This window comes from Pogoniulus pusillus, chromosome 17 (genome assembly GCF_015220805.1).
Source record: "Pogoniulus pusillus isolate bPogPus1 chromosome 17, bPogPus1.pri, whole genome shotgun sequence".
Classification (NCBI taxonomy): Eukaryota; Metazoa; Chordata; class Aves; order Piciformes; family Lybiidae; genus Pogoniulus; species Pogoniulus pusillus.
Window position 1 is genome coordinate 4038767 of NC_087280.1, and position 25194 is coordinate 4063960.

A 25194-nucleotide genomic window follows, 5' to 3' on the forward strand; every position below is an offset into this window, starting at 1 on the left:
AGATTGAGTTTAAAATACAGCATTCCAAAAGGGGGGGGGGAATCAAAGACTGTCCCAGTAGCAAGAAGACTTCCCCAAACCTCTCTCCTCAGTGCCTGAGCTGATTGATTGGAGGCTCTCTAGAGTACTTATTTTCCAGACCAGAGAATTTTTTTGGCAGACATTGTTTTGATTGTTTCAGATTTGCATGGGTTTGGTTTTGGGTTTGTTTGTGTTTGGGTTTTTTTTTAAGAAGCAGTAGGGAGAAATAAAATGAGGCTTGTGAGGAGAATGAGTTACATCCTTAAGCATTGCCCCTTGTGGTTCCACAGTACTGCTGCCAGATAATCATCCGTTCTCCCATGCTCTGCTGCTCACCTTAATCGCTCTCTCGGGGTTTGGTGCAATGGTTTACAGGCCCTTTCTGAGGCATCTCCACTCCCATGCATCCAGCACTTCAGCGTGGCATTGAGCTGATGCCAGTGTGCCTCACAGCTAGGTGATCACAGAGTCACAGAATGCCTTGAATTGGAAGGGTCCTTAAAGATCACTCAGTTCCAGTCCTCCTGCCATGGGCAGGGACATATCCCACTAGACCAGGTTGCTCAAAGCCTCACCCTTCCAAACACTTAAACACTTAAACACTTCTAGGGGTGCTGCTTGAGGCTGTCCCATACAAGCATAGAATCATAGGATGGTAGGGGTTGGAAGGGACCTCCTGAGATCATTGAGTCCACCCCCCCTGCCAGAGTCAGATCATACAGGAACATATCCAGGTAGGTCTTGAGAGTCTCCCGAGAAGGAAGCTCCACAACCTCTTTGGGCAGCTTGTTCCAAGGCTCCAGCACCCTCACAGTAAAGAAGTTTTCCCCTCATGTTGAGGTGGAGCTTCCTGTGATCCAGTTTGTTTCCATTGTCCCTGATTCTATCACAGGGCACCACTGGAAAGAGTCTGGCCCCTTCTTCCCCTCTACTCTGCTCTGGTGAGACCCCACCTAGAGTACTGTATCCAGTTCTGGAGCCCCCATTACAAGAAGGATGTGGATGTGCTGAAGCATGTCCAGAGAAGTGCCACTGGATTGATCAGAGGCTGGAGCAGCTCTGCTATGAGGACAGACTGAAAGAGTTGGGGCTGTGCAGTCTGGCAAAGAGGAGGCTCCCAGGTGACCTTCTTGTGGCCTTCCAGGATCTGAAGGGAGCTCCAAAAAAGCTGGGGAGGGACTTTTTAGGCTCTCAGGGAGTGACAGGACTGGGGGGAATGGAGCAAAGCTGGAGATGAGTAGGTTCAGCCTGGAGGTGAGGAGGAAATTGTTCGGCATGAGAGTGGTGAGAGCCTGGACTGGGTTGCCCAGGGAGGTGGTTGAGGCCTTGTCCCTGAACGTGTTTAAGGCCAGGCTGGATGGGGCTCTGGCCAGCCTGATCTAGGGTAGGGTGTCCCTGCTCATGGCAGAGGGGTTGGAACGAGATCATTCTTGTGATCCCTGCCAACCCTGACTGATTCTATGATTCTTCTTGGCACCCACCCTTCAGATATTGGTAAACATGAATCAGATCTCCACTTAGTCTTCTCTTCTCCAGACTAAGCACCCCTGTCAGCAGACAGATGTTCCAATCCCTTCATCTTCCTTGTAGCCTCCACTGGACTCTCTAGTACATCTCTGTCCTGGAGAGTCCAGAACTGGACACACTGCTCCAGATGTGGGCAGAATAGAGAGAATGAAAAACATTCCCTTGCCCAGGTGGAGTGATCAGAACTTTTTAACAGCTGAGTCGTGTGGCCAGAACAAACCCCAGGCTTTCAAAGCCTGACCCAGGGGCACCCCTGTGCTGCCTGCAGATGTAGGTAGCGCCAGGGCTGACCCAGAGCAGCACCTATGTACTTGGATTTGCTTCGCCTGCCTGCACGTGGCCCCTCTGCAGGTACCGGCCTCTGAGCCCGATGGCTGCCTGACATTTATGGTCAGCAGGGAGAAAAAAGTCACGTCCAGGCACAATGCATCTGACCTTTCCCAGACAGCCACCTGAGAAAGAGATTCATCCTGCCCCTGAGAGGCCTTTTCTCTCCATTAGCGATCTGGCAGTTCATCCGGCATGTCCAGGGATGTGGCTGAGCTCAGGCAGATGAATACCCTTGGCATCCTCTCAGGCACCTGCACACCCTCTGCCTTGCTCTGGGCTTGCACACCTGGGAGGACACTGCTCTTTCTCAGGGCAGAGTGCCTGTGGCAGAGGTGGGCTATCCTGCCTCCCCAGGACCCTGTCAGCACCCATCCTGCTTCCCCAGCATCCTCCCAGCACCCATCCTGCCTCCCCAGCACCCTGCCGGCATCCATACCACCTCCTCAGCAGCCTGCCAACATCCATACTGCCTCCCCAGCACTCTGCCAACATCCATACTGCCACCCCAGCATCCTCCCAGCACCCGTCCTGCCTCCCCAGCGCTCTCCCCATCTGGGACTCTGGCAGGTGGCATCCGCCAGCCTCACCAAGGCAGAAGCTGAGATAAAGATAGCCATTTTTCTGGTGTCTCCTGCAGCAGTTCGTGCTGTTGCTGCTCTCTGCAAACCTGTCTCTGTAACAGTCTCTCTCATGTATGTCTGTGTACATCTCCCCACACTCACAGGGAGCTGTGTGTGTATCTAACATATGTGCTCTCAGCCCACACAACGTATGCCACCCCGACAGCCGCCGGAGCGTGCACACTCCCCTGTCCCGTCCTGCGCGGCACCCACCGAGGCAGCCTGCCTGTGCCAGCCTCGCCAGCCTGGCACCACCCTCTCCCTGTCCTTCCAGACAGGATTTTCACCCGGCACAGCACCAGCACAGGCTTGGCTGTGATCACTGCTCCCCTAAAACGTGTGCAGTGTAGTGGCAACCTCCTGCCCTCCCCAGAGTCCTCAGGGTTTGTACTTTTGCTGGCAAGGACAAGGCTTGGTGCTACTGGAGGCACTGGACTCCCAGTGCTACCCTGTGGATCACTCATTAGTTTGTGTGCCTTACTAAACCAGGCTGGACTTCTGAAGAACCCTGACAATGGGAGGAAGAAGCTGGTGCCCCAGGCAGGCACAGCTCTTCCCTAGCCACATGCCAGATGAGGAGACAGCCTGAAGTTCCACCAGGGGAGGTTTAGGTTGGATATCAGGAAAAATGTCTTTATTTGAAGAGCAGTCAAGCATTGGAACAGGCTGCCCAGGGAGGTGGTGGAGTCACCATCCCTGGAGCTGTTAAAAGCCTGTGTAGGCATGGCACCTGGGGACATGGTTTGACAGCCACTGTGGTGTTAGGTCAGTGGTTGGACTCAGTGAGCTTAGAGGCCTTTTCCAACTGAAAAGAATTCAATGATTCTGTAGGACCCCACCTCACAGCCCCCGGGGCTTGTGCTGCTCAGATTTTGAGCCAAAATCAGACAGACAACAGGGTATTGGGTAGCAGCATTGTTCCTGCCACCCCTGTCATGTGTCAGAACCACGCAGCTGCAGGGCATCCCCAGGCCAGTGGCCAGCACAAGTGTTTGTGGCAGTAAAGGCGACAGTGGGGGAGGCTGGAGTTGCCTGAGCATGGTGCCCCAGGTCTGCAAGGAGAGCAGGCTCTCTGGGGTGCTGGTGGCTCTGTGCCACTACAGCACTCAGAGGTGCAGCCTGACCCCTTTGCTAGTCGCTAGAAGGCACATCATGTCTCCCAGCTCATCCTCTCTGCTGGTCTGTGTGCCTACCTCAGAGAGCTGAGTGCTGTAGTGCAGATCACAGGGAAGCAGCATGATTCACCTGTGTCATTTCCAGCCCTGGGTTGTTCAGGAACAGTCAGGAGGAGCAGATCTGACAGAGGCACAGATCTGTGGGAGCCACAGGGATGGAGAGGGAGAGTGTATGTGTCTGCCAAGTTGGTCTCTTGGCTGGCCATGAGCTGAACACCTCCTGCAAAGTGCAAGAAGCAAAGCAGGGAGGGGAGCAAAGGGCAGGCCTGAGGAAATCTCAAGTGCACAGCTGAGAAAGAGCCTTTCCTTAAGAGAGCTGTTGGTGTTGACAACATCAGTAGTGTCACTGATGGAGAAATTCAATCACTTCCAATGAGGGAAAAATAATTGTCTTTCGAGGTACAGTAGGTTGTTGTCATTTTCCTATGACACACTCCATCAACTTTCAATTTCTAGCACAAAAGCCCTTCATTCTTGCTGGAGTCTCTCTAATCTGTGGTGGTGAGCACTCATGGCAGACGTGGCATGGGCTCAGTGAGTCAGCCGGGAGCAGAAACACCCAAATTGTACCAAAGTGAGAGCATCACCCCGGACTCTGCTAGGGTGGAGAGGGTGCCAAATGGGGCAGAGCAGCTCAGCAGTCAGCGAAACATCTCCTTCCCATGAGCCCTGAGTTTTGTAAAACAAGGACACCACTAAGGCTCACAGTGCTCAGGTGGAAGGTTTTGGGGTGACCCCCGGTGCCGGCATTCCGGGCAGGCTGGGCAAGGTGAGGCTCTCGCTCCCTGGGGCTGGAGGAGGCAGGCTTGGCTCCGTCGTCTCCTCTTGTGGTGGTAGCAGAAGGAGGGGCAGCAGACAGGAGAGGAGGGGAAGAAGGGCACATCAGTGACTTGGAGCAGAGGTGTGCACGCAGGAGGGCAGAGCTGGGCAGATAAAGCTCCCTGGCCACTGGGTGAAATAAGAGGGGATTAGCACCATGTCCCAGCATCTCAGGCATGGAGCCTTCTCCTCCAGCATTTAAAGGGGAAATATATATTTAAAATACTGTTCTAACAGAGAGAGGTAATGATGTGTTTCGAGGCAGAGATGGTATCATTCATAAAGCCCGTGCTGCTTAATTACATCAGCACCACTCAGGAGAGGAATCATTTCCCAGTCAGCTTCTGGTTTGTTTTCCCTCTGTCCTGCTGTATCTCACCATGGCTCCAAGCTGTTTGTCGGGCTCTTTGGTATCTATGTCTCCTGGCACAGCTTGAAGCTGGCTGCCAGCCCTGGGGATTGGTGGAATTGTCACTGTCACTAAGTGCCAGCCACCCAGAGAGGCACCAGAGACCACCTCCTAGGTTCATAGATTCACAGAATGTTTTGGGCTGGAAGGGGCATTGAAGATCATCTAATTGCAACTCCCCTGCCACAGGCAGGGACACCTCTCACTGGCTTAGGGTGCTTAAGGCCTCATCTGACCTGGCCTTGAACAGATTCAGGGAGGGGACATCCACGACCTCCCTAGGCAACTTGTTCCAGTGTCTCACCACCCTCACTGTAAAGAATTTCTTTCTGAAACCCATCCTGTTGTGACCCAGAGTGAGGTAAACAGTAATGAGCAATGTGTTGATGTCCCTTGTGCTTTTGGGACATACTGTCCTTTCTGGGGGCTCCTTAGGGACCCCAGTATACTTCCAGCAGGCTCTTCCTTGGTGCAGCTCCTTGTGCAGCCATGTGTTTGCCACCGGCTCTGCTGCCCTCTAGCCCAGGGCTTGCTCCTCCAGAAGAGAAGAGCACTTCCCACCGCTTTTAACCAGCCCTGCCTCGTGGTGCTTTCCGTTTGCCTGTCAGAGCTAACCTGACGTTATTTGGGTAGGAGCAGAGGGGTGGGAGTTTAGAGAGGCTTTTATTTTTTCTTACATTCAGAAGACACTTGAAGTGACACACAGAGACAATAAGCTATCACTCAGCCTGAGTGCAGCTTGAATGGTTTAAAAATACGCTCCTGAACTTTCCACCCCTTCTCATGCACAGGCATCATCCCTTTGGGGTCTGCACTTTGGCAAGAACAAGCAAGGAGTTAAGCAGCTCAGCAAGGCGAGCTATTTCTGGATGTTGCCAGCTCCCTGCTCCTCTCTCATACCCCATTCAGTCCTTTAATTATCTGCAGTTGTTTCCTGCCGTGTCTCACCAGGCACTCTCTGGGGGAAACCACTGGGGCTTTGTCAGATGATGGGGAAAGGGGTAGGAAGGGGGAAGACTCTGCCACACGTAGCCAACACAGCCCAAGAAGAAAAAGACCACCGAGATTTCTTGCCTGTGGGCTGTAAGGGCTGTGAGCATACCAGGGCATGGCCAAGGGACCTTCTGAGCCAAAGAAGCAGAGCTTATCAGAGTGGCATCCTCAGTGGGAGTTGCCTGTGGGGAGGAGAATGTAGCAACAGAAGGTAGGGAAAGACTTCTCGCATCCCTGGATTCAGTCCCCTGGGTCCCCAAGCCTTCCCTGCGAAATGGAGCCCAGAAGCTGCAAAGAAGGCAGGAGGGACCACATGGCTTGCCAGCCTCTGACGTTGCTGCCCTCCAGACAGCACTGTTTCCCTACAACACTGCCAGTTTTGGAGAAGAGAGCAGCTGTTGCCAGGACTCTTCACCTCTTGCCGTTCCCTCCCAGCCGCAGGCTAGCTCCAGGGTAGCATGGAAGCTACCTCTTCCACCTCCCTAAGCTCCTGCCAAGATGCTGGAGCAGCATCATAAGAATTGTAGTTAATCCACTAATAGACTTTGAGTAAGTCAACACAACAAGAAGGGAGACCAGAATAATCTCCAGCACAGGGAGCTGTGTAGCTGTTATTGAAACCAGCTCCTGGAGCCTCCTCCGTACAACAGCCTGCACCCTGCCTCCCCGGGAGTTTCATGCTCCCCCAGATCCACTCTCAGCACCTTTTTTTTATGGTGTGGGGGAGACCAGCCAGGATCAGTACCTTGTGTCCCCTCCAAGCTGCAGGGAAAGTGAGCAGTGGAAGGGTAGGAGGGGAGGAGCACACCCTTCCCCACCCAGAGGCCAGCCAGCAAGCCTGGGGATCTTTGCAGATCCAGCTGAGCACAGGGTCCAATACTCCAAGGCTGACATTTGCTGTCAGACTGGTAAGAGCTGGGGGTCGTTGCTGGTTACACTGGTATCAGATTAGTTGCCATGGGAACTGGAGATTTCCAGATTCACATTTTGGGGCTGTTATCTTCCCTGCTGATACCTACCTGTGTTCCTCCTTCCTCCTCTAATCCATTGCCTCACACTTCCCTTCTGGCTTATCTCAGCCAGTACCAGTGAGCCTGCGAGACTCCTGAGTCCTCCTTCCCATACAAGTTCTGAGACAGCTCTGCACAAGAATGGTGAGGGAGGCAGGAATGGTTTCTGGGCTCCTCATCTCCTCTCCAGGCTGAGCCAGCTGCCCTGGGGTTACCCCATACATGGGACCCCTGGGAATGGCTCTCAGACACGAGAGCTTCTACAGCCACATGCATGTCCACATGGATGCATTATTTGGCCTGTGACTCTCCTGGCACTGGGCTCTTCCAGCCATCTGCCCTGCTCCCAGGCCTTCAGCAGGGCAGGAAGGCCATGGCCAAGCCCTTGCATGGTCCCAGCAGGCAGCACTGGCAGCACACATCCAACTACCTCCATCTGCCACAGCAGCTGGAGGGACGGGCAGCTCCTACACCATGCACCTGGGCTCAGGGAGCAAGCCTGCTGCCTCTGGCTGCTCCGGCTGTGAGAAGAGGGCTGGGTTGCCCATGCACCCCAGCAGCTCAACCTGTGCAGGAGTTCTATGAGTTCCTGCTCTTCTGTAGGAAAAGTCACTGGGTTTAAAGTGCTCTTTCAGGTGGAGACATGGCTGAGGACTGCAGATGTCAGGGGGCTTTATCTTACCAGATGGGGGTGGGGGGGTGGGTGTTTCTCCTTCCCTCTCTCTGCTTTCTACATGGCACCTGTGCTCTGGTTCTGGACAGCCCTAGGTAAAGGCAGACTCCTCTGCACATGGAGAGTTAGTATAGTCCCTCTGTATGGACCTCTCTTGGCAGGAATTTGGGGCTCAGTCCCAATGAGAGCAGGGAGACAAATTCCCATAGGTATTGACGGCACTCTAGGGGCCATTGCCCCATCTAGCCCCTGTGGGGCCTGGCTGTGGGTTGTGCTGCCAGGAGTCAAAGGCTCCCTCTGCTTCCCCAGCTCCACTCAGCAGGAGTTTGCTGTATTCTCACCTGATCAATGGGTTTGAAATGCAGCCCTTGGCTTTGAGACCCAGAAGAGACATTAGGCTGTCTTCATTCTGCTGGAGGCTCCTTAGTGTGTAAATCCTTCTCCAGCATGGTTGGTGCAGCACAGTGCCTCCCGAGGGGATGGCACCACTGAGATCCTGGCTTTGCAGAAGATGCCCACCCTGGCATTGTCCCACCGAGCGAGAACAGCCACGCTGTCCTGCTCCAGCCTTCCCTGGGCCCTGCACACCACCATGGCACAGCTCCCCGATGCCACTGCTTGCCCCTGGGATGGGCACGGGTGTGCAGCAGTGTTAGGCACGGTGGTTTTCTAGGAGAAGCAGCATCCCTCCCTCTCCTCTTCCAGCCCTCTCTTCCCTTTGCACTCCATGGACCGACAGGTTTCCAGGGAGGCGCCGGGGCCAGTGGGCAGTGACATTTGTTTTGTCACGCTGTCATCACCAAAAAACTGAAAACATTGCTGCCTCTAGGGGCAAGCTGGGCCCTGTGACATTCGCTTCATCTCACAGCAGCTAATGCATCCGGCAGCATCCCTGGGAACCACACGCTCCACTGGGATAAGCGAGCTCAGTGCTGCCACAACAGCCACGGTGGCAGGGCTGCCTCCCAGGCCAGCCTGCTGCTGCTGGGCCACCGTGCTGGGAACTAACAGGGCATGGGGCAGAACTTCTCCTAGGGGTCAGGGACACCCTGTGCTGCAACAGGCACCCGCTCCCCAGAAGCCATCAGCTCTGCAGAGAGCGGGGAGCAGGTGCTCATTAGGTGACACTAATTGGTTGGTACTTCTGCAGTATCTCCTGCCTTGTAAAGATCGAGCCAAAAACCTGTGCCCTGAGGAACCACCTTGGTTAAACTGATGTTCTTTAAAGCTGACTTTGTGCTACCTCATTAGGCTTCTGTAATTGAAGGAGTTAATTGATTATCAATAGATTCAGTTCCTTCTTCCCATGCCTGGGAGGCCCTGCTGGGTCGTCTTCAGGGTCCACCATCCATCATGTGGCTCAAACACACCTCGCTGCTGGCAGGTACCGAGCGGAGCGGCTCGGGTTGCCCTGCGCTCTCCCATCCCTGCGCTGCGCCGTGGCCGTCGGGATGCAGCAGCCTTTTCCATGTGCATCCTCCTCGCAGCATGTTCATCCTGATTTGGCACTAGCTGCTCCAAACTCTGCTTAAAATACTTGCCATGTCTCCCTGAGCTTTCCGTGCCTGTTTTTTGAATGCATATGTATTATATTTGGAGAGGGTGCGTGTGGGGGTTCAGCTCCTCACTGACTCTCTCGTGGGTGTGAAAGCAGAGCCTCCGAACCAGCTGCTTCCCAAACACAGGCTCCTCTGCCTTGGTGATGTGCTCGCTGGCCCATCCTGTGCCTGGGGAGGGGGGCATAGCCTGCATGGTGTGGGGGGACTTTACAGCCAGTGGGTGCTGTGGGGGCCTGCTTGCAGGCTGCTTTTCCTGTGTGGGGGTGCCCGGGCTGCCTCCCTCACTCAGACATGTGCTGCCTGACTCAGTCACACCTCTGCTGTTTTTAGAAGCAGCCTCCTAACACCCTGCCTCGCTCAGCAGAAAATCAGGAGATGCTGTGCTTGCTTCCCCCAGACAGCCTGAAATTCCCCCTGCTCAGGAGCAGTCCTTGGCCTTCACACTTTGGCCCTGCTCTGCTGGAAATGGGACAGAAGTGGCTGTTGTGATGAGAGGACCCCCAAGCAGGGACACATCTGTGCTCAGCCCTCCCACTGTGGAGGTCTCTGCCTTGTGCCCTGTCCTGCCTTCAAGGTTCGCCCTTCACTCTTGCCCTCCCTCCAGAAGCAGAGCACCCAGAGCTAAGACCCCATTGCTGCAACCAGGCACAGGACCAGAGGGGACAGAAGAAGGTTTGGGGAGACCTTATAGCAGCCTTCCAGCACCTGAAAGAAGCCTACAAGAAAGCCAGGAAGAGCTTTTACAACAGCCTGTAGTGATGGGATGAGAGGCAATGGATTGAAGCTTAAGGAGGGTAGCTTTAGACTGGAGAACAGAAACAAATTCTTTGCAGTGAGCATGGTGAGACACTAGAACAGGTTTCCCAGGGAGCTCATGGATGCCCACTGCTTAGAGGTGTTCAGGAACAGGCTGGACAAGGTCTTGAGCAACCTGGTCTAGTGAAAGGTGCCCCTGCCCATGGTTGGGGTGGGGGCTGGAACGAAATGATCTTTAAGATCCCTTCCAATTCAAACCGTTCTGTGAATCTCTGAAGATGCTGACACTACAGCAGCAGAGCTGGGGATGGAGACAGGATCCTCTCTACCCCTCCATCCTCACCTCCCTCCCCAGCCTCCCTGCAGGACACAAGCAGGTCTCAGGAAGCCAGAGGGCAGAGGCACCACAGGCCATTTCTCTGCAGCCACTGCTTTTCCACACGGCTTTGGGCGACAGGGGGTAGGGTGTTCGTAGGCAACCACCCCTGCTCTGCCCCAGTCCCAGGTGAAGGCAGAGAGGAAAGACAGACAAGGCAAGAGCAAACTGTTGCTCCCCACCTTCATTAGTTTTAACTAACGAGCTGTTTATGGGAGCACCATGACATCTGCTTCCCTCTTTATAAATAAAATAATTTATGAAAGGTATTAGAGGCAAAAGAGCCTCCCGGATAAAGCCTGTGATGCGTGCACTCTGGGTATTAGCCAGACGGGACAATGAGCTACACTTGAATAACACAGGCAGATATTTACCCTCTCCCTCTATAAATTATTAAGGGCCTTTTTGCACGTAATTACACGAGCTTTTATGTTTCTCACTCCCTGCTTTTAATCCTTTTTGGAGAGGCGCCAGTCACTTGTGACAGGAGCTGAGCAAACAGCAAGCGTTGCGGCCGGGCTGTAGGGTTGCTGCAGATGAAGGAGGGCACCGATGCGAGCCCGCTCGGCTCAGCACAGTCCGCAGCCAGGGTACTCCCCACACGCTGCTGCGGGGCAGGCCATCAAAAGCCACCAGCCAGGGGGGACGGGGCTAGGGTTTGGCCCCCTCACCTGAGGTGCTTTTCCTCCTCGGGGCGGGATTCAGGGAGGCAGCTGCGGGAAAGTGTGAAGCAGGCTCCAGTGTTTTAATTGCTCTCCAACTGTGCATGTAAATCAATGATGTGCAGATGTAATTGGGCGTGCAAATGTCACTAGGAGGCTGTTTACATGTGCGGTGTACATTAGGGGAGCGTGCCTGTGTGCAAGGAAACACTAAGGATATTAGTAATAATTACACTTCCCGGGGTGCTGGCTCCGCTGGCTCCCTGCTTCTCCAGCCCTGGCCTTTGGGGAGCAGAGCTTCCTCCTCACAGAATCATAGAGTTGTTTCAGCTGGAAAGGGATCACAGGATCACAGAATCACAGAATCAATCAAGTTGGAAGAAGCCTCCAAGATCACCAGTCCAATAGAACCAGCCCCATCCAATAGAACCATGGCCACTAAACCCTGTCCCAAAATGCTATGCCTGCACCTTTCGTGAACTCCTCTGGGGATGGTGATTCCACCACCTCCCTGGGCAGCCTGTTCCAGTACATCACCACTCTTCCAGTAAAGACATTTTTTCTGATATCCAGCCTAAACCTGCCCTGATGCAACTTGAGGCCACTTCCTCTCACCCTATCACTTGTTTACTAGGGAGAAGAGACCAACACCCACCTGCCTCCAACCTTTCAGGGAGCTGTAGAGAGCAATGAAGTCTCACCTTAGCCTCCAGGCTGAACGACCCCAGTTCCATCAGCTGCTCTTTGTAAGACCTGTTCTCCAGACCTTTTGCCAGCTTTGTTCACCTCACCCTTCCTCATGCCAGACCTTCCCTCTCCTGGCCAGTTTGTTTGCTCTGCCCAGCCTCCAGCATAGCTCAGCTTCCTCCCTTGCTCCTCATTGCCTTTCCCTGCACCACTCCTCCACTGCAGTAGCTCCAGCTGAGGCACGTCCACCTCTCTGCCTGGCACACCAGGCAGGGCCCAAACTTCTTTTAAAGGTTAAGGTGAGGAGCCTGTCTCATCCCCTCCAGGCACTCTAACCCCTTTCCATTAGCTGCCGCACCACTTTACCATCCTCCTTGTCCAACACAGCCATTTCTTCTTCTGCCTGGGCATTTGACACGACTCTCATGTCCTCCACACTCACCATGGTCTGCAGGCCCTCTCTCCTTTGTTTGGAGATCTTTAATCACTGCTCTTTGTCCCATTGTGCAGCTCCTATTCTTGCGGCAAGGTGTTAAAAAGCTGTCACCGTCACGACTTCCTTGTCCCAGAAACTATCTTTCATCTCCTGAATGTGGGCTACAATAGACACCGAGATGCTTGCTATTATTAATATCTTCTGTATATGTGTCAACGAGCTTTAAGACTTTAAGGGAGCCTTTTCCCTCAGCCCTTCACACAGTGCCTTCAGGTTGCCTGACAGAGCAGTCAAGCTAGCAGGCACTTGAGGTGAGCTGACATTAGGACATGTGGCCTCTCTCCACAGCAGACCTTTCCGTAGAAAGGCCTAATTTCCACACCCTGAGCCCCTGTGAACCCCTTCAGCAGCATCTGCTTGATGGGGGCTCAGAAAGGCTTTTTTCTCCTCTTTCTGCCTGTTCTCTGGAACATCACAGAATTGCTTCAGTTGGAAAAGATCTCTAAGATCATCAAGTTCAACCATTAACCTAACATCATCATGACCGCTAAACCATGTCCCAAAGTGCCACATCCACACATTTCTTGAACATGATGACCCCACCACCTCCCTGGGCAGCCTGCTCTAATGCCTCACCACTCTTTCAGGAAAGAAATTATTCCTAATATCCAAACTAAACCTCCCTGGCACAGTTTCAGGCCATTTCCTCTCATTCTATGACATGACACTGGAGAGAAAAGACTGAATCCCACCTCACTAGAACTTCCTTTCAGGTAGTTCATGGAGGATGTGTCATGATTTGAGTCGGGCAAGGCATGACCACGTCATGTCCTATTTCTTGCCTCGCTTCAGTTGAGCAGAGATGCCTGGAGAAGGGCTTGGTCGCAGCCTCCCAGCAAGCAAGACTGTACACAGGGACAGCAGTGAGATCACCCTCAACAGCCTGCTGAGCCCAAGTCCCTTCTTAGCGGTGATGCTACACACTCCTGCCACAGCTGTCCCAACTGGGAAACTGGTGGTGGAAGGATTTTTGGTACATTGCTTCTCTCTGCTCCAAATCCATCAGCTGGCCAGGGCAAGGAGCAGAACAAGACAGTACAGAGAGAAACCATTATGATAATACTCGATAACGATCCTCAATTTCACTCAGGAGCAGCCCTACAATGCAGAATCTGGACTCTCTCCAGCTGATAATGAGAAGCCACTGGACTGACTCAGCCTGCTGTGAGGAGGCATCGGTACACATCCAGATGGCCATGGGGACGGGGGAGCAGGAATATCCTGCGTTGTCCCCTCAGCCCACTGCCCCCACACACACCCTGAAATGTCACCACCTCCAGGGAAGAAAGCACTCGTGAGCCGAGAGCACGTTCCTCCCCTGACCGCGCCTGCAGGGGCCAGGCACTCTGAGCTGTCACGCCAGGGGCTGGTTAGCGCTGCTCAGGATTGAGGAGCCAGTGGCTGGCCGAGCCCAGGGTACCTTCCAAGGCAGCCTCCTCGGTGGGTGCGCAGGGACAGAGCAGGCACAGACACTCCCTCCGTCTTTGCTGCAAAGGGAGGAGGCTGAAGGGGCAGACAGCCGATCTGGCGTTCCCAAAGCTGGTGCTGGCAGAACTTCAAGGTGTGGTACATCTTATCTCAGCCTGGCATTTGCACTTATTTTCTCAGCTCAGCTTGTTACGACAAAAGTGTGAAAATCTGAAAGGAAAGGAACTATAATAATAATGGGAGTAATTAAAACCCATCTCCCTCCTGCCAGCTCAGCCCTCTCTGGACCTTTTGTGGGATTCCTGGACACGTGTTCCAAAACCAAGAGAGATGAGCGCATCCTAGCTAGCCCCATCGAGGGACAGGCCTGCTCTCTGCTGCCCAGGCAGGAGGCTCCATCCCTCGTGGAGTGTGCAGGTGCTGGGTCTCTGGGAGGGAGCTCAGCGCAGGGATAAACTCCTGCCTCCTGCCAACAGAAGGGAACCATCTGCCACAGCCCGTTATCATCTGAGGATGGCAGTGGCAGAGAGCTGGAGCATCTGTCTGAGGGATGAGCCCCCGCAGATGGACACCCAAATGTTCTTGCCACTCACTGCAGGTTTTAAAGAGGAAAATGTTCAATGAAGACTTGTGAGTGGAGCTGCTCTCTGGTGGGCATGGAGGTCAGGATGGGACAGTCACAGGTGGAGGGTAGGAATGTCCCTTGTTTTGAGTCATTCCATGCTGCAAGGAGGTTGACCCAGCTGAGTGGGTCTTTGTGGTCCCCCATAATGGATGGAGGCCAGTAGAGGTGGTGGGAGAGGGAAGACAATGCATGTCTGCTCCAAAGCTGGCAGCTGCAATGAGATGGAGGCTGTTAGTGAGAATGGGAGAAGACAGGAGTTCCAGTGAGGTTTGATTGTGTACTTCTGGCTGTCCCCAGCTCTGTCACCTGTCCTACTATGCCTCAGGGACCTTAACAGTAAGCACACCCTTAACACCCTCCCCAAAAGCATCCCTTTGCCAGGGATCCATTTATCCCATTTATCATCCATTTATCCCATTCTTCTTCATAAAGTCCTTTTATGCCCTTCTCCCAGGTGCTATTATAAACTTACCCCTCTGAGCTCCATTGCTGCTGCTCTTCAGGCAGGACCTTCATACCAAGCATGAGCTAAGGGTGGGCTGCATTACCCTCTGCATGCAGAATGGTCTCAACTCTCACAGTAGATGTCTGTGGTGGTGAGATGCTTGCAAAAAGTGGTCCATGAAAAGAGGGGGACAACTGGACAGTCCCAGGTAGATCTGAGCCTCTGGTGCTGTGTAGGGGTGAGCTGTGCTGCTCACTGGCCCCTGGGGAAAAGCATCTTGGCTTCACTTGTGGGCAGCTGGCCCAATCACACTCTCCAGGGACTCACTGCTGCCCCAGAGATGCATGGAGGCAACATTTTGTGGCAGAAGGCACGGAAAATCTGCCAGCACAGAGCTTAAGATGTTGTGTTGGTAAGTGCAGAAATGTGGGAGCCTTTGGGCCTTGTGAGCAGAAGCCAGTGCAGTTGCTCCTGCAGAGATTAACAGGATTGCTTGCTGCTAGGATGTGCCTTTGTCTGAGGCATCCTTGGGGCTGCTGGGTAAGGAAGTGTTGCCCTTGAGGCGTGGTGAGAGAGATCCCTCTTCATTTGGAGGAAGGGAAAAGTCCAGATGCCCCTTTTAAATTCTGGCACCATGGATAAGAGCCTTTGTGCTCCCGTGGCCAGCTAGCAGAGTGGCTATCAAGCCATGCTTTCTTTTCACTGTGCTACCCACCTTCCCCATCACCTCAGCCCAAACACAGAGAACCAGGGCTCTGCTCCATCACCACGCCTGGCACGGCAGTGCTGCCCTTCCCTGTCCTGCTGCACTGCTCTCTCTGCCCACCCAAGTCAGAAATCACATGCAGAGGTACAGAAAAGGCAGGATTTCCACAAGACTGATCTGTCACAGAGGTGTGCATGGATGCTATCTCAGCCCAAAAGGCTCTCCCTGTTTCTGCTCACCAGGTTCCCTGTCCTCTGCCGCTCGCTACAACGCTGGGGTGGGGACAAGCATCGGAGCTGAGGTGGGAAAGATGGTCTTGGAAGGCCCCCTGCTTCCTGGCAGCGTATAGCAACGCTCTCGCGTGGCCACCAGCGCTGCCTGCATGGCGTGTGTGCCCTGTCTTTGTGGAAGGGTGAAATTCCTCCCTCTCACACTAGACACTGCCAGAAATTATCCTGGAGTGCTATTATCGAATACACGGTGCTCTGCCCTTTAGTAGGGCTTTAACCGTGGCCGGGGAGGGGGGCAGGGGTGAGTCGGCTGGGGGTGTGTGTAGCGTTTAAAGCGGTGCTCTGAGCTCTTAGCCTGCCTTTTGTCCTCTGTTTGTTTTTTCCCTGGCCGCATTCAGATTGCCGGCTTTGTCTGCATTTGTGAAGTGCTATTAACATCGATGGCATCGCTGAAATGGCCGCAATAATAAGGGGCATCGATCTGCGATGAGGAAAGGTCTGAGGACCACTGAGGGGGGCCAGGCTGCATTTCCTCCATGCCAGGAGCAGAGAGCGTGGGCACACTCCCAGGCGTGCCCACCTCGCTGGCTCTCGTGCCACGAGGATCCTTTGCGCAGTCCCACACGGGACTGCACTCTTTGATGGGCACCCACCCTTCCAGCCATGCCGGGTGTGTGCCCACGGGAGGAGAGGCAGCAGCCTGGGAGTGGGCAGGAGCGCCGAGCAGGAGCCGGGAGCTGAAGTGATTCAGCTGGCAGGCTCGCCATGCCCACCCTTTGTTTATTCTTGCTCCACGCAGATGCTGGTTGTGTGCCGGGTAGGAAAACCATCGCTGTGGTGAGCTCCAGGGAGGCGGCAGCCCCTGCCTGAGTGTGAAGTGGGGCTCACTTGCAGCCCACTGTGGGGACACGGGCTCAGGACAGCCGCTAGGGTCCCCTGCTCCATGGCAGGCACGCACGGGCATTTGGCAGGCACGGCCGCAGCTCTGGCATGCTGCCCAGCAGCCTCCCCGTAGGCTCAGGGAATGCCATGGCACGGGAGAGGCCCGGGGCTAGCACACAGCTCCACTTCCCCAGGAGGGAGGAAAGTACGCCCACAAGGATGCCCTGCATAGGAATTTAACCAACCCCCCCGGCTTGGTTAAACGGCTGGTGGAGGAAGGCCAAGCCTTCATCTTCCTCAGATGCTCCCACCGGCTGAAAGGGCTGTGCAAGTCAAGGCTCATGGGCGCCAGCAAAGGGACTCCTGCAGAATGCCCAGACCCAGCCCGTGCCAGCTCCCAGGGCCCTGATGCAGGTGCCTCGGGCCCGCCGCTGGCACACCGCAGGGACAGTTGGGTGAGGGCAGGACAGAGTGGGGAGCGCCACAGGAGAGCCCTGGCGAGGGGAAGCAGGAGGGGGAAGCGCATGAGAAGCAAAGTTTGTGTCCATGGGTGGCAGAGAAACCGGCCTGGGCTGGTGGAGCCGGCGCTGGCCAGCACTGCCACCGCTGCCCGATCAATCCGCGCCCATGGCAGCGGCGGGGAGCGGTGGGCAGCGTTGCAAGTCTGCACTTGGCTCTGAGCTAGACGCCACCATCTCCATGTGCGCCGAGCCCTCGAGGTCACCACCTCCCAGATCTGTCCTCAGAGGCGTCCCCCCCACCCCTTGCCGTTTATTTCCTCTCCTGTGCTGGGGGGCAAGGGGGCAGCAGTGCGAAAAGCGGAGCAGAACGCTCTGCAGAGGACGGAGCGCTCCCAGATCCGCCGGGGAGCCCGGCTTCTGCTCTCAGCTGCCTCCAGGAGCTCCCCCGGCTCCGTCCTCCGCCAGCTTCACCCGCGGTGGCGGAGAGCGGGCTGCCGGTGCCCGCTACTCCCCCGCAAAGGGTGCCCTGCTCCTGTCTGCCACCGGACGGCGGGGACAGGCGCTGGGGCTGCGGGTACCCCTCCGCCAAGTGCACCGCTGCCCCTGCCCGGGTGCCCGCGGGGGGCGAAGGGTTGTTCCCGCCCCGCAGCCCCCCCACCCCCCTCCCTTTCTTTCTCCGTTCCCTGGCTCTCGCCTCCCCTCGCCGCGCTGAAGAGGGGGAGGCGGCGGGAGGAGGGGACTGGCCGTTGCCGCCGCCGCCGCTCCGCGCACCGCCCCGCGCCCGCCGCCGGCTCCTCCCGGAGGGGAGGCGGGGGCCGGTGCGGCGGCGGCTCCCAGCCTGGCCCCGCCGCAGCAGAACCGGCCGGCGGCAGCGGGCGTGCCGGAGTCCGGGCCGTGCCAGCCCGCCCGCCCGCTGGGGCGATGCCGCCGCCGCTGCCGCCGCTGCCACCGCCGCCCCGCAGCGCCGCCGCCGCCGCCGGCAGCCCGGCGGGAGCGGAGGGGAGGCATCTGGTCTCCTCGCGTCCCTGAGGGCGACCCCGGAGCGGGCCCCCCGTGCCCAGCCCGGCCCCGGCCAGGCCCTCCTCTGGGCTCGGGGCTTGGGTGGGGGCGGCTCGGACCCGGGAGCGCCGCCGCCTCTGTGCTGTCGTTGCGGAGAGGGGGAGCTGCGTTACTGCAGGTGGAGGGCTTGGCGGAGGGGGGGCCGGGGGGAGATGCCATTTCTGACCGAAGGAGATCGCCGGCGAGAATGAGATGCAGGTAAGCGAGACGGAGATGCTGGAGCAACAAGACAGACGCTGGCGGGACCAGCGGGGCGCGGGAGCTGGAGCGGGCGAGGGTGGGGGGGTTGTCCGCCCCTCCGGACCGGAGCCGCGCTGGTGCTCGGGGCCACCGGGCTGGGAACTTGGTGCGTGCACAGGAGAGGGCAGGGCGGGGGCGGGTGTGTGTGCGGGGCTCTGTCTGCAGGTGTTCGCCGGTGTCGGGGTGCGGGGCCGGGTCGCGGGGAGCGATGCGGAGAGGGATGGGAAGGGACGGCGTGGGGAAGCCTGTGTCCCGGGCCCTGCTCACCTCCAGCCCCTCCGGAGCTGGTCCTGCCGCCCCAACCGCCCTGCTCCGCGCCGTCGCCTTCTCCATGCTGATGTCCCCGTCACCCTCCAACACCCCCGCGCCTCTTCCCCGCTGTTCTCCGCAGCCCCTACCCATCCCCTGCGGGAACGGGCAGCCCGCGGCCGGGCGGGGCCGGTACGGGGCCGGGAGTCCCGGCCAGCGAAGGGATGGAGCTGACTGCGCTGAAGCGAGCGCAGAGCTGCATCCTGATGTGGGAGCTCTCCTCCTTCCAGCAGCTAAGCAGACGAGTTAGCCGCTCTGGAGCAGATTACAGATTCAGGTAGGGTATGGCCAGGAGAACGCTGGGCTTGCTGGAGAGCAGCCCCCGAGCCGGCTGTGCCCAGCTCCCCGGCCAGCAAGGGTTAATTTAGGAGGAGGAATCGTCTCTCTGCCCATCCCCAAGGGTTAAATACGGGCAGGGGGAGCTCAGCAGCCCGAAGTGACCAGGCTGGAGTAAGGAGCAGCCATGGGGGGTGATTTTTGAGGGCAGGGGCTCACCTCTCCATCACCAGCACCCCAGCCTGGAGGTAGGTGAGTCGGGGCCGTGGTCAGTTGGTGCCGGGTGATGATCCCTCAGGCTCTGGGGAGGGGGTCTGGGGGACACTGAAAGGTCCTCCAGCCTGGGCTTAGCCCTGCATACAGGAGCCAACCCAGAGAACTGGAGATGTTGGGGAGGGTCAGACTGCCAGTACAGGCTCAGCCTTTGGGTTTTGTGTGACAGAAAAAAAGAAGGGGGTTGACGTTGAAGGGGCTTCACGGGGCAGCCGGGAGGGATTTCAAGGATGCTCAAGAGCCTGCTGGCCACAAGGGCTTTGTGAGCTCTCCTGGGCAGTGCCGCTGCTTGTTGCTCTGATACCGCGTGTAGGTTATCGGATTTTTCACCTTGCACCTTGGATGTATAAATAGCCTGAGCCAAGGGTGGAGGCATCCAGCAGGTGCTGGAGGTGCTGCCTCTGAGAGGAACTGGGAGTGTTGGTGCCGCGGAGATGATTTGCTCTGGGAAGGAGGGACAGCGGGTGAGCTGAGTGTGGGCACCAGAGGGCTCAGGTCTCCACGCCACGGGTGCGTATTGGTTGGCATAGCTGAGGCTCTGCTACCTCTCCTTGCCTGTCGCCAGCCCAGCTACCGCCTGAGCAGTAAGCAGCTATGGTCCTTCTCCAGAAAGCGCCCGTTCCAGAAAGCCACTCTACCTGCTGGCCTGCAGCAGGGGACAGGGGTGACAGCCCCGTGTTTGCTCCCAGCCTGCGCTGTTCTCCAGCAGGCAGCACGGAGCAGAGCAGCTGTTCAGGCATCCTCAAGAGCATCCCCACTCCATAGATCTGTTCGTTATCCCTTCTTTCTCCATCTCCCCTTCCTCTGCATCACCTACTGGAGCCCCGCTCTGAAATTATATCCGTTTCTCCCTTCCACATCCCCATCCCAGCACTCCCGCCAGCCTTAACCCTCCCCTCGCTGCTCTCTCACTTGGAGCAGCCCTGACCTGACCTTCACGCCTGCCCGGAGCCGACTGTGGAGCAGCGACATGGCTATGCTTCCAGCCAGCCAGCTACAATGGGGGCTGTATGGATCTTGCCGGGACTATATGGACCTTACCCGTGTTGCCTGCCCTGCCCAATCCATCCCCACCCTGCAGGCAGCTCTCCCAGCCCTGTACCGGCAACGCAGCCCAGACCTTTGTTCAACCCTCTTCCTCCACGCCTATGCCCCTGGTTTCAGATGGCAGATGTGTCTCTGTCCTGGACTTCTTGCAAATGCAGATGGCCAGTCACACCCTGTGCCTGCCCCAGATGCCACGAATTGGAGAGGCAGCTAAGCTCTGCTGGTGCACAATGCACAAAGCTCAGCCCTCCACCTATCCCAGCAGTGTAGGCTGGGGCTTGGTGGAAGGGGAAGTCTGGCCTGGCTATGCCTTCTTGCCTTTTTCCTGGAGCACATTGGCTCAGTAGCTTAATATCATGGAGGAGAGGTGGTGTCTGAAGCTCTTAGCCTGGCAAGCAAGGCCAGGAAAGAAGTGTGTCCTTGTTCTAATGCCTCTTCCTACAGGCATGCTGGGGCAGTTTTCCCGATAGCCAGGCCCTTCTGCTGCCTCCCCAGAGCTTGTGGTTCTGGAACAGGGACAGCAGTGTCCCCAGCAGAGACTTTGTAAGTTACCAGGCAGCAAGAGGAGGCTTCTCCTCCTCTCTTGGGTCTAAGTCCCCATCCAGCAACTTGGAGCTGGCAGAGCCATGGGCAGTGGCACCAGCTTACACCAGGTGCTGGGGCAACCCCAGCTTCCCCTGGGGCTCTCCTGAGATGGGCTGGAATGACTGGAAGGGACAGTGGAGGTGAGTGTACAGCAGCTGGGGAAGAGTCAGGTTTTCCCAGCCTTCTTGTGGAGGGATTAATTACGAAAGGAATGGTTACACTGCTGTAATACTGTACCGTGCTGCAGTTACTCTACCCCTCTAACGTAATTGCTCTGTGATACCACTAATTACCACTGTTTCATATCACTGGAAGGTTAACAGCATGACTGCATGACTTATTATGCCTTTTCGGTTCCTGCTTAATGCAGCCACTGTACTGATGCTGAAGTTTAGGCTGCCTCATGCACCTAACGAGTGTGAAATCCTCCCAAGTTGAGGTTTTCTTTCAGGGATTGGTAAATCACTTCCTAATAAGGGCACAATTCTCATGTAATTACAGTGTAATAGTGGTTGCTGGGCTGAACCTGTTGCGGTTCGATGAAGATTAGGACACCCTTTCAAGTGTTGCTTCGTGCCTGTGGTTGTCACTGGGCAGTGCCAGGCCTGGGTGTGTCGGATGGCTGTGGGGTGTGAGCTGCTGTGAGGGTTCTGGGGTGATATATGTTGGGGTAGAAGTTGGACTCCATCCCCTCGAGGCAGGAGATAATGTGTTTGCAATGGGCACGTCGCTGAAGGTCCTGGTGGTAAAGAAACAACTACTCCATTAGTCTTTTGTGAAACTTCAGGGGTTCACACTCCTGGAGAGACACTTTTCCACGTCACCTCAGCTGAGCCTTGCCAGCCTGTGGGTCCTGCCCCAGCTTGTGGTCCCCTCGGGCAGTGCTGGTGCTGGAGTGCCATGTCAGCAGTACTGCTGGCTCATTTTGACTCTCCTCTTTACGTGGTACAGGCCACCATGAGCTCCATGTGCCCATGCTCACCCTTTCTGCTCAACACCGGCCACCATGGCAGCGGTTTGGCAAGAGGAGGGCACAGCTGGCAATGCGAGTCACAGCACAGCTTGGTGAGGGAGGGTGTTTGCCCAGCTCTCAAACACATCCAATGCACTGAGTCAGCACCTCTCCTCTGTTCTCTGCTAAACCCTGAGATGGGGAGGGAGCAGAGTTTATCCTAGCATGAGCAGAAATGGCTTTTGGTGGGAAGGGAGCCAGAAGAGCTTGTCAGGTAGCAGGAAGGGCTGGGATGAGAGAGAAGAAGGTTACAAATGCTTAACTCAAATCAAACAGCTCCAAGAAAAAAATAAAGGGAGAAAGCCAATGAAGGCCATGGCCTCAATTTTCTTCCAAGCCAATTTTCCCCCTTTCTCTCTCTCTCTCCATCTGGGGGAATAAAATTTGAGCTTGCAGAGAGGAACAGTGAGAGATCTCCATGCCTTTGCCATGTATCCCAACTCCCAGTGACCCTGGCTGGAGACATGTCCTACTAACATCCCGTTTTGGTGTCTGTTTGATTCTGCAGCCTTTGAGACTGTCGAGGCATGTGTGATAATGCAGAGGGAGAGGAGCGTCTGAGGACAGGGCTGGCTTGGGGAAGGGAAGGAACAACAGCCGTGCTCCCCCCAGTGCTTCCCCAGCCCCGGCAGCACTGTCAGCAGCACAGTGTGGCCTCTGTGCCCCTTGGCACAGCTAGTCAGGAGAAAGACAGGTCACACAAAGATGGCTGTGTCTAAGTGGACAGCATTAATTGCCAGCCTGACCCGGGCAATTGGATAAATGCTGATAAACACCACAGAGAGCCACATCTCCTCTGTAGCCTGGGCAGACAGCACAAGGCTGACCCACCCCTCAGTGCAGCGGGTCACAGTGACTGGCTTAGGACGGGAGACAGTGGTGGGAGTGCTCAGCTTGAGCACAGACTCCACACCACTGGAAGTAACGGCTATGCTGGGTGATCCTCACCTTGTAGGAGCAGCAGTTAGGAATGGCTAACAGAACCCTTTGGGCCATGGCTTGCCCTGCATGGAGGATGCACAATGGCACTGATGCATTTGCAGCTGCATGGCCATGGTGGGGAGACCCCTGCCACGAGCCCCAGGAGTGGCTCAGTCTTCCCTATGGCCCCACCAACACCTTGGCCGGCATCTCTTGGCCTCCATGGCATCCTATAGTGGACACGTCTCCACACATGGATGTGACTCTCCTGGGCTCCAGAGGAGGTCCCAAGTGCCCTGCTCAGAGGCCAAAGGCTTTGGCCACCAAAGCTCTCCTGTTCTTTGTCTCAGAACTGGGCTTGGTGTCCTGAGTTAGGGGCAGTCTTGTGGGTGAACCAGAGGGTCCCCAAAGGGAGTGAGGACAGGGTAAGGAGATGCAGGACTGGACTTTGCCTGCTGGGACATGGTTCCATCTGAGTGATGCTCGAGTGGCAGAATACATGCTGGTACCCTCTGACTGCCTGCTTTGAGGGACAGGTTGACACCTGCCCCCCCAAGAGAGATGACCATAACCACTCAGCTTTTGCCCGTGCTGCTGGGCCAAGAATCTGTGGTGCAGCCCAACCCCCTGATACCCTTGTGCAGGCCTTGCTCCCCTGGCAGCCCTCTGCCCCAGCACCCCCTGCTGCTCTCAGTTATCTCAGTGGGATCCATCCACAATATTACTTTTTTTTCTTGTCATTTCCTTTCCTTTTCTTTGTCAGAATGCAAAACATTAAATATCACTCTTGTAATTATGGTTAATTTCATAACCAGCACCTTAATTGGATTGGTCTCTGATAGGGAATTCTTGTGGGAGGGAGAGGCAGAAATATTTTGACGTGATCCATTCTTTCTGCTCTTTGTTTGGATTTGACATGTTGAGTGTGAAATGGGAAACAACCGATTTAGACCTCAGAGGCAACCTGGGGGTGGTGAGCAAAGTCTGAGCACTCTCAGAGTCTCCTCTTACTCTCAGTGCAGGCAAACCTCTCCCTCCCACACCTGAACCTGGCCTTTCTCTGCTGCTCCTTTGGATTGGAGGCAGTCACAGAGAGCCAAATCGATATGGTCTCACCCAAAATGTGAGCCTGGGGAGCTAAGGAGGCCATGAAAGGTGAGCACCGGGCTGGCAGCTTGCTTCTGGCCCAGTTCTGCTGGCATGTGGCTTGTGCGTTGCACCACAAAGCAAGCAGAGCAGCGAGGATTGAGCAAAGCAACCGAATGGAAGCTGTGGCTGAGCTTCAGATAAACCTGGGCTGCGGGAGCCAGCTGGAGGAAAGGAGTTAGGGCCACGGTGGTGAGCAGTGTGAAAGCCTCCTTAGCCAGCCCCTGATGGGGGAGCAGCCTGGCAGAGCTGAGACCGCTCCCAGTAGATCAGAGTCTTCTGTCATGACCTCAGGGACGTGAGAGACAGCGGAAGGGACACCTCCTTTCTGCTGGGACTTGGGCAGGCAGGGGACCAGCAGCATCCCTGCCCCGGAGCGGGACATCGGCCCGTCGTGTCCCTTGGTTAACCCAGCCGTTTCAGCACCGCTGCCCCGGGGCAGCGAGTCCCACAGCGTGCCCGCCAGGCTCAGCCGGGACCACGCCGTGCCGTGGCCATCCCGTGGAGCTGCCGTGCTGCTGCTTTGGGCTTGAGCTACGGTTTGCTCTGGGAAACACGGAATTGGGCTGCCATTAGGCGCTGCCATTAAACTGATTTGTGCTCGGCCTCTTTATCCCTTGCAGTGGGAAGCGGTGGAGAAGCCGGAGCGAAATGGAAAGCCTGGCCGTGCATTCCCCGGGTAATTCCTAGGCGCTGTATTTCCCCCCTGATTACTTTTGTTCTCACCTGCAGCCCGGGGAGCAGGCTCCGCGTTATCGGCAGCGCCGGCGGCGAGCGGGAGGCAGGGGTGGGGAGCAATGCTTTCAGCTCAGGCTAACCACAGCAAAACCGCTCCAAAGCAGCCCTCTGCCGAGGGCAGCGGGGAAGCGCTCCCTCCCCACCGAGGCTCCCTCCTTCTTCTCCGTGCCCACGGGCTCCGCGCAGGCACCTGCTGGGAGACAGAAAAGGCCAAGGAACAGCAGGGCTCCCCGCGGCAGCGCTGGCGCTGGCACCCCTTGGCACGGCCATTAAACCCATTGTGCTTTTCGCCCCTGCACCGAGCCCTTCACTGGCACCATGCTGTGGGACAGTGCTGTGCCTCCTGGGACACGTTCCCAGAGTGCTTGGGGCTGAGATGTGCACCTGCAGCCAGCACCAGGCCAGCCTGGGGCACCCTTGCTAATGAAATCCAAGCATTAGATTGTATGACATTGCCCTCTCTAAATCCTAGACTTTCCAGTGCTCTGTCTTCTCCTCTCAACCAGTATTTCACAGTATCACAGTATCACAGTGTCACCAAGGTTGGAAGAGACCTCACAGATCATCAAGTCCAACCCTTTGCCACAGAGCTCAAGGCCAGACCATGGCACCAAGTGCCACGTCCAATCCTGCCTTGAACAGCTCCAGGGACGGCGACTCCACCACCTCCCCGGGCAGCCCATTCCAGTGTCCAATGA

At 56.3% G+C, this 25194-nt stretch overlaps 1 protein-coding gene across 2 annotated transcripts in view; it reads left to right on the plus strand.

Annotated features, from left to right (window-relative positions):
* The window catches only part of LINGO1 (leucine rich repeat and Ig domain containing 1), an 82364-nt gene that overhangs the window by 44447 nt on the left and 12723 nt on the right, over positions 1-25194 (plus strand). Inside the window, exon 1 of one of the 2 annotated variants that reach the window (XM_064157299.1) lies at positions 17870-18147. The exons of the other annotated variant lie outside the window; for it this stretch is intronic. Within the exon in view, the coding sequence (XP_064013369.1) occupies positions 18142-18147 (6 nt within the window). The 5' untranslated portion in view covers positions 17870-18141. Of the gene's footprint in view, positions 1-17869; positions 18148-25194 lie in introns of those variants that run through there. 2 annotated transcript variants of the gene reach the window in all.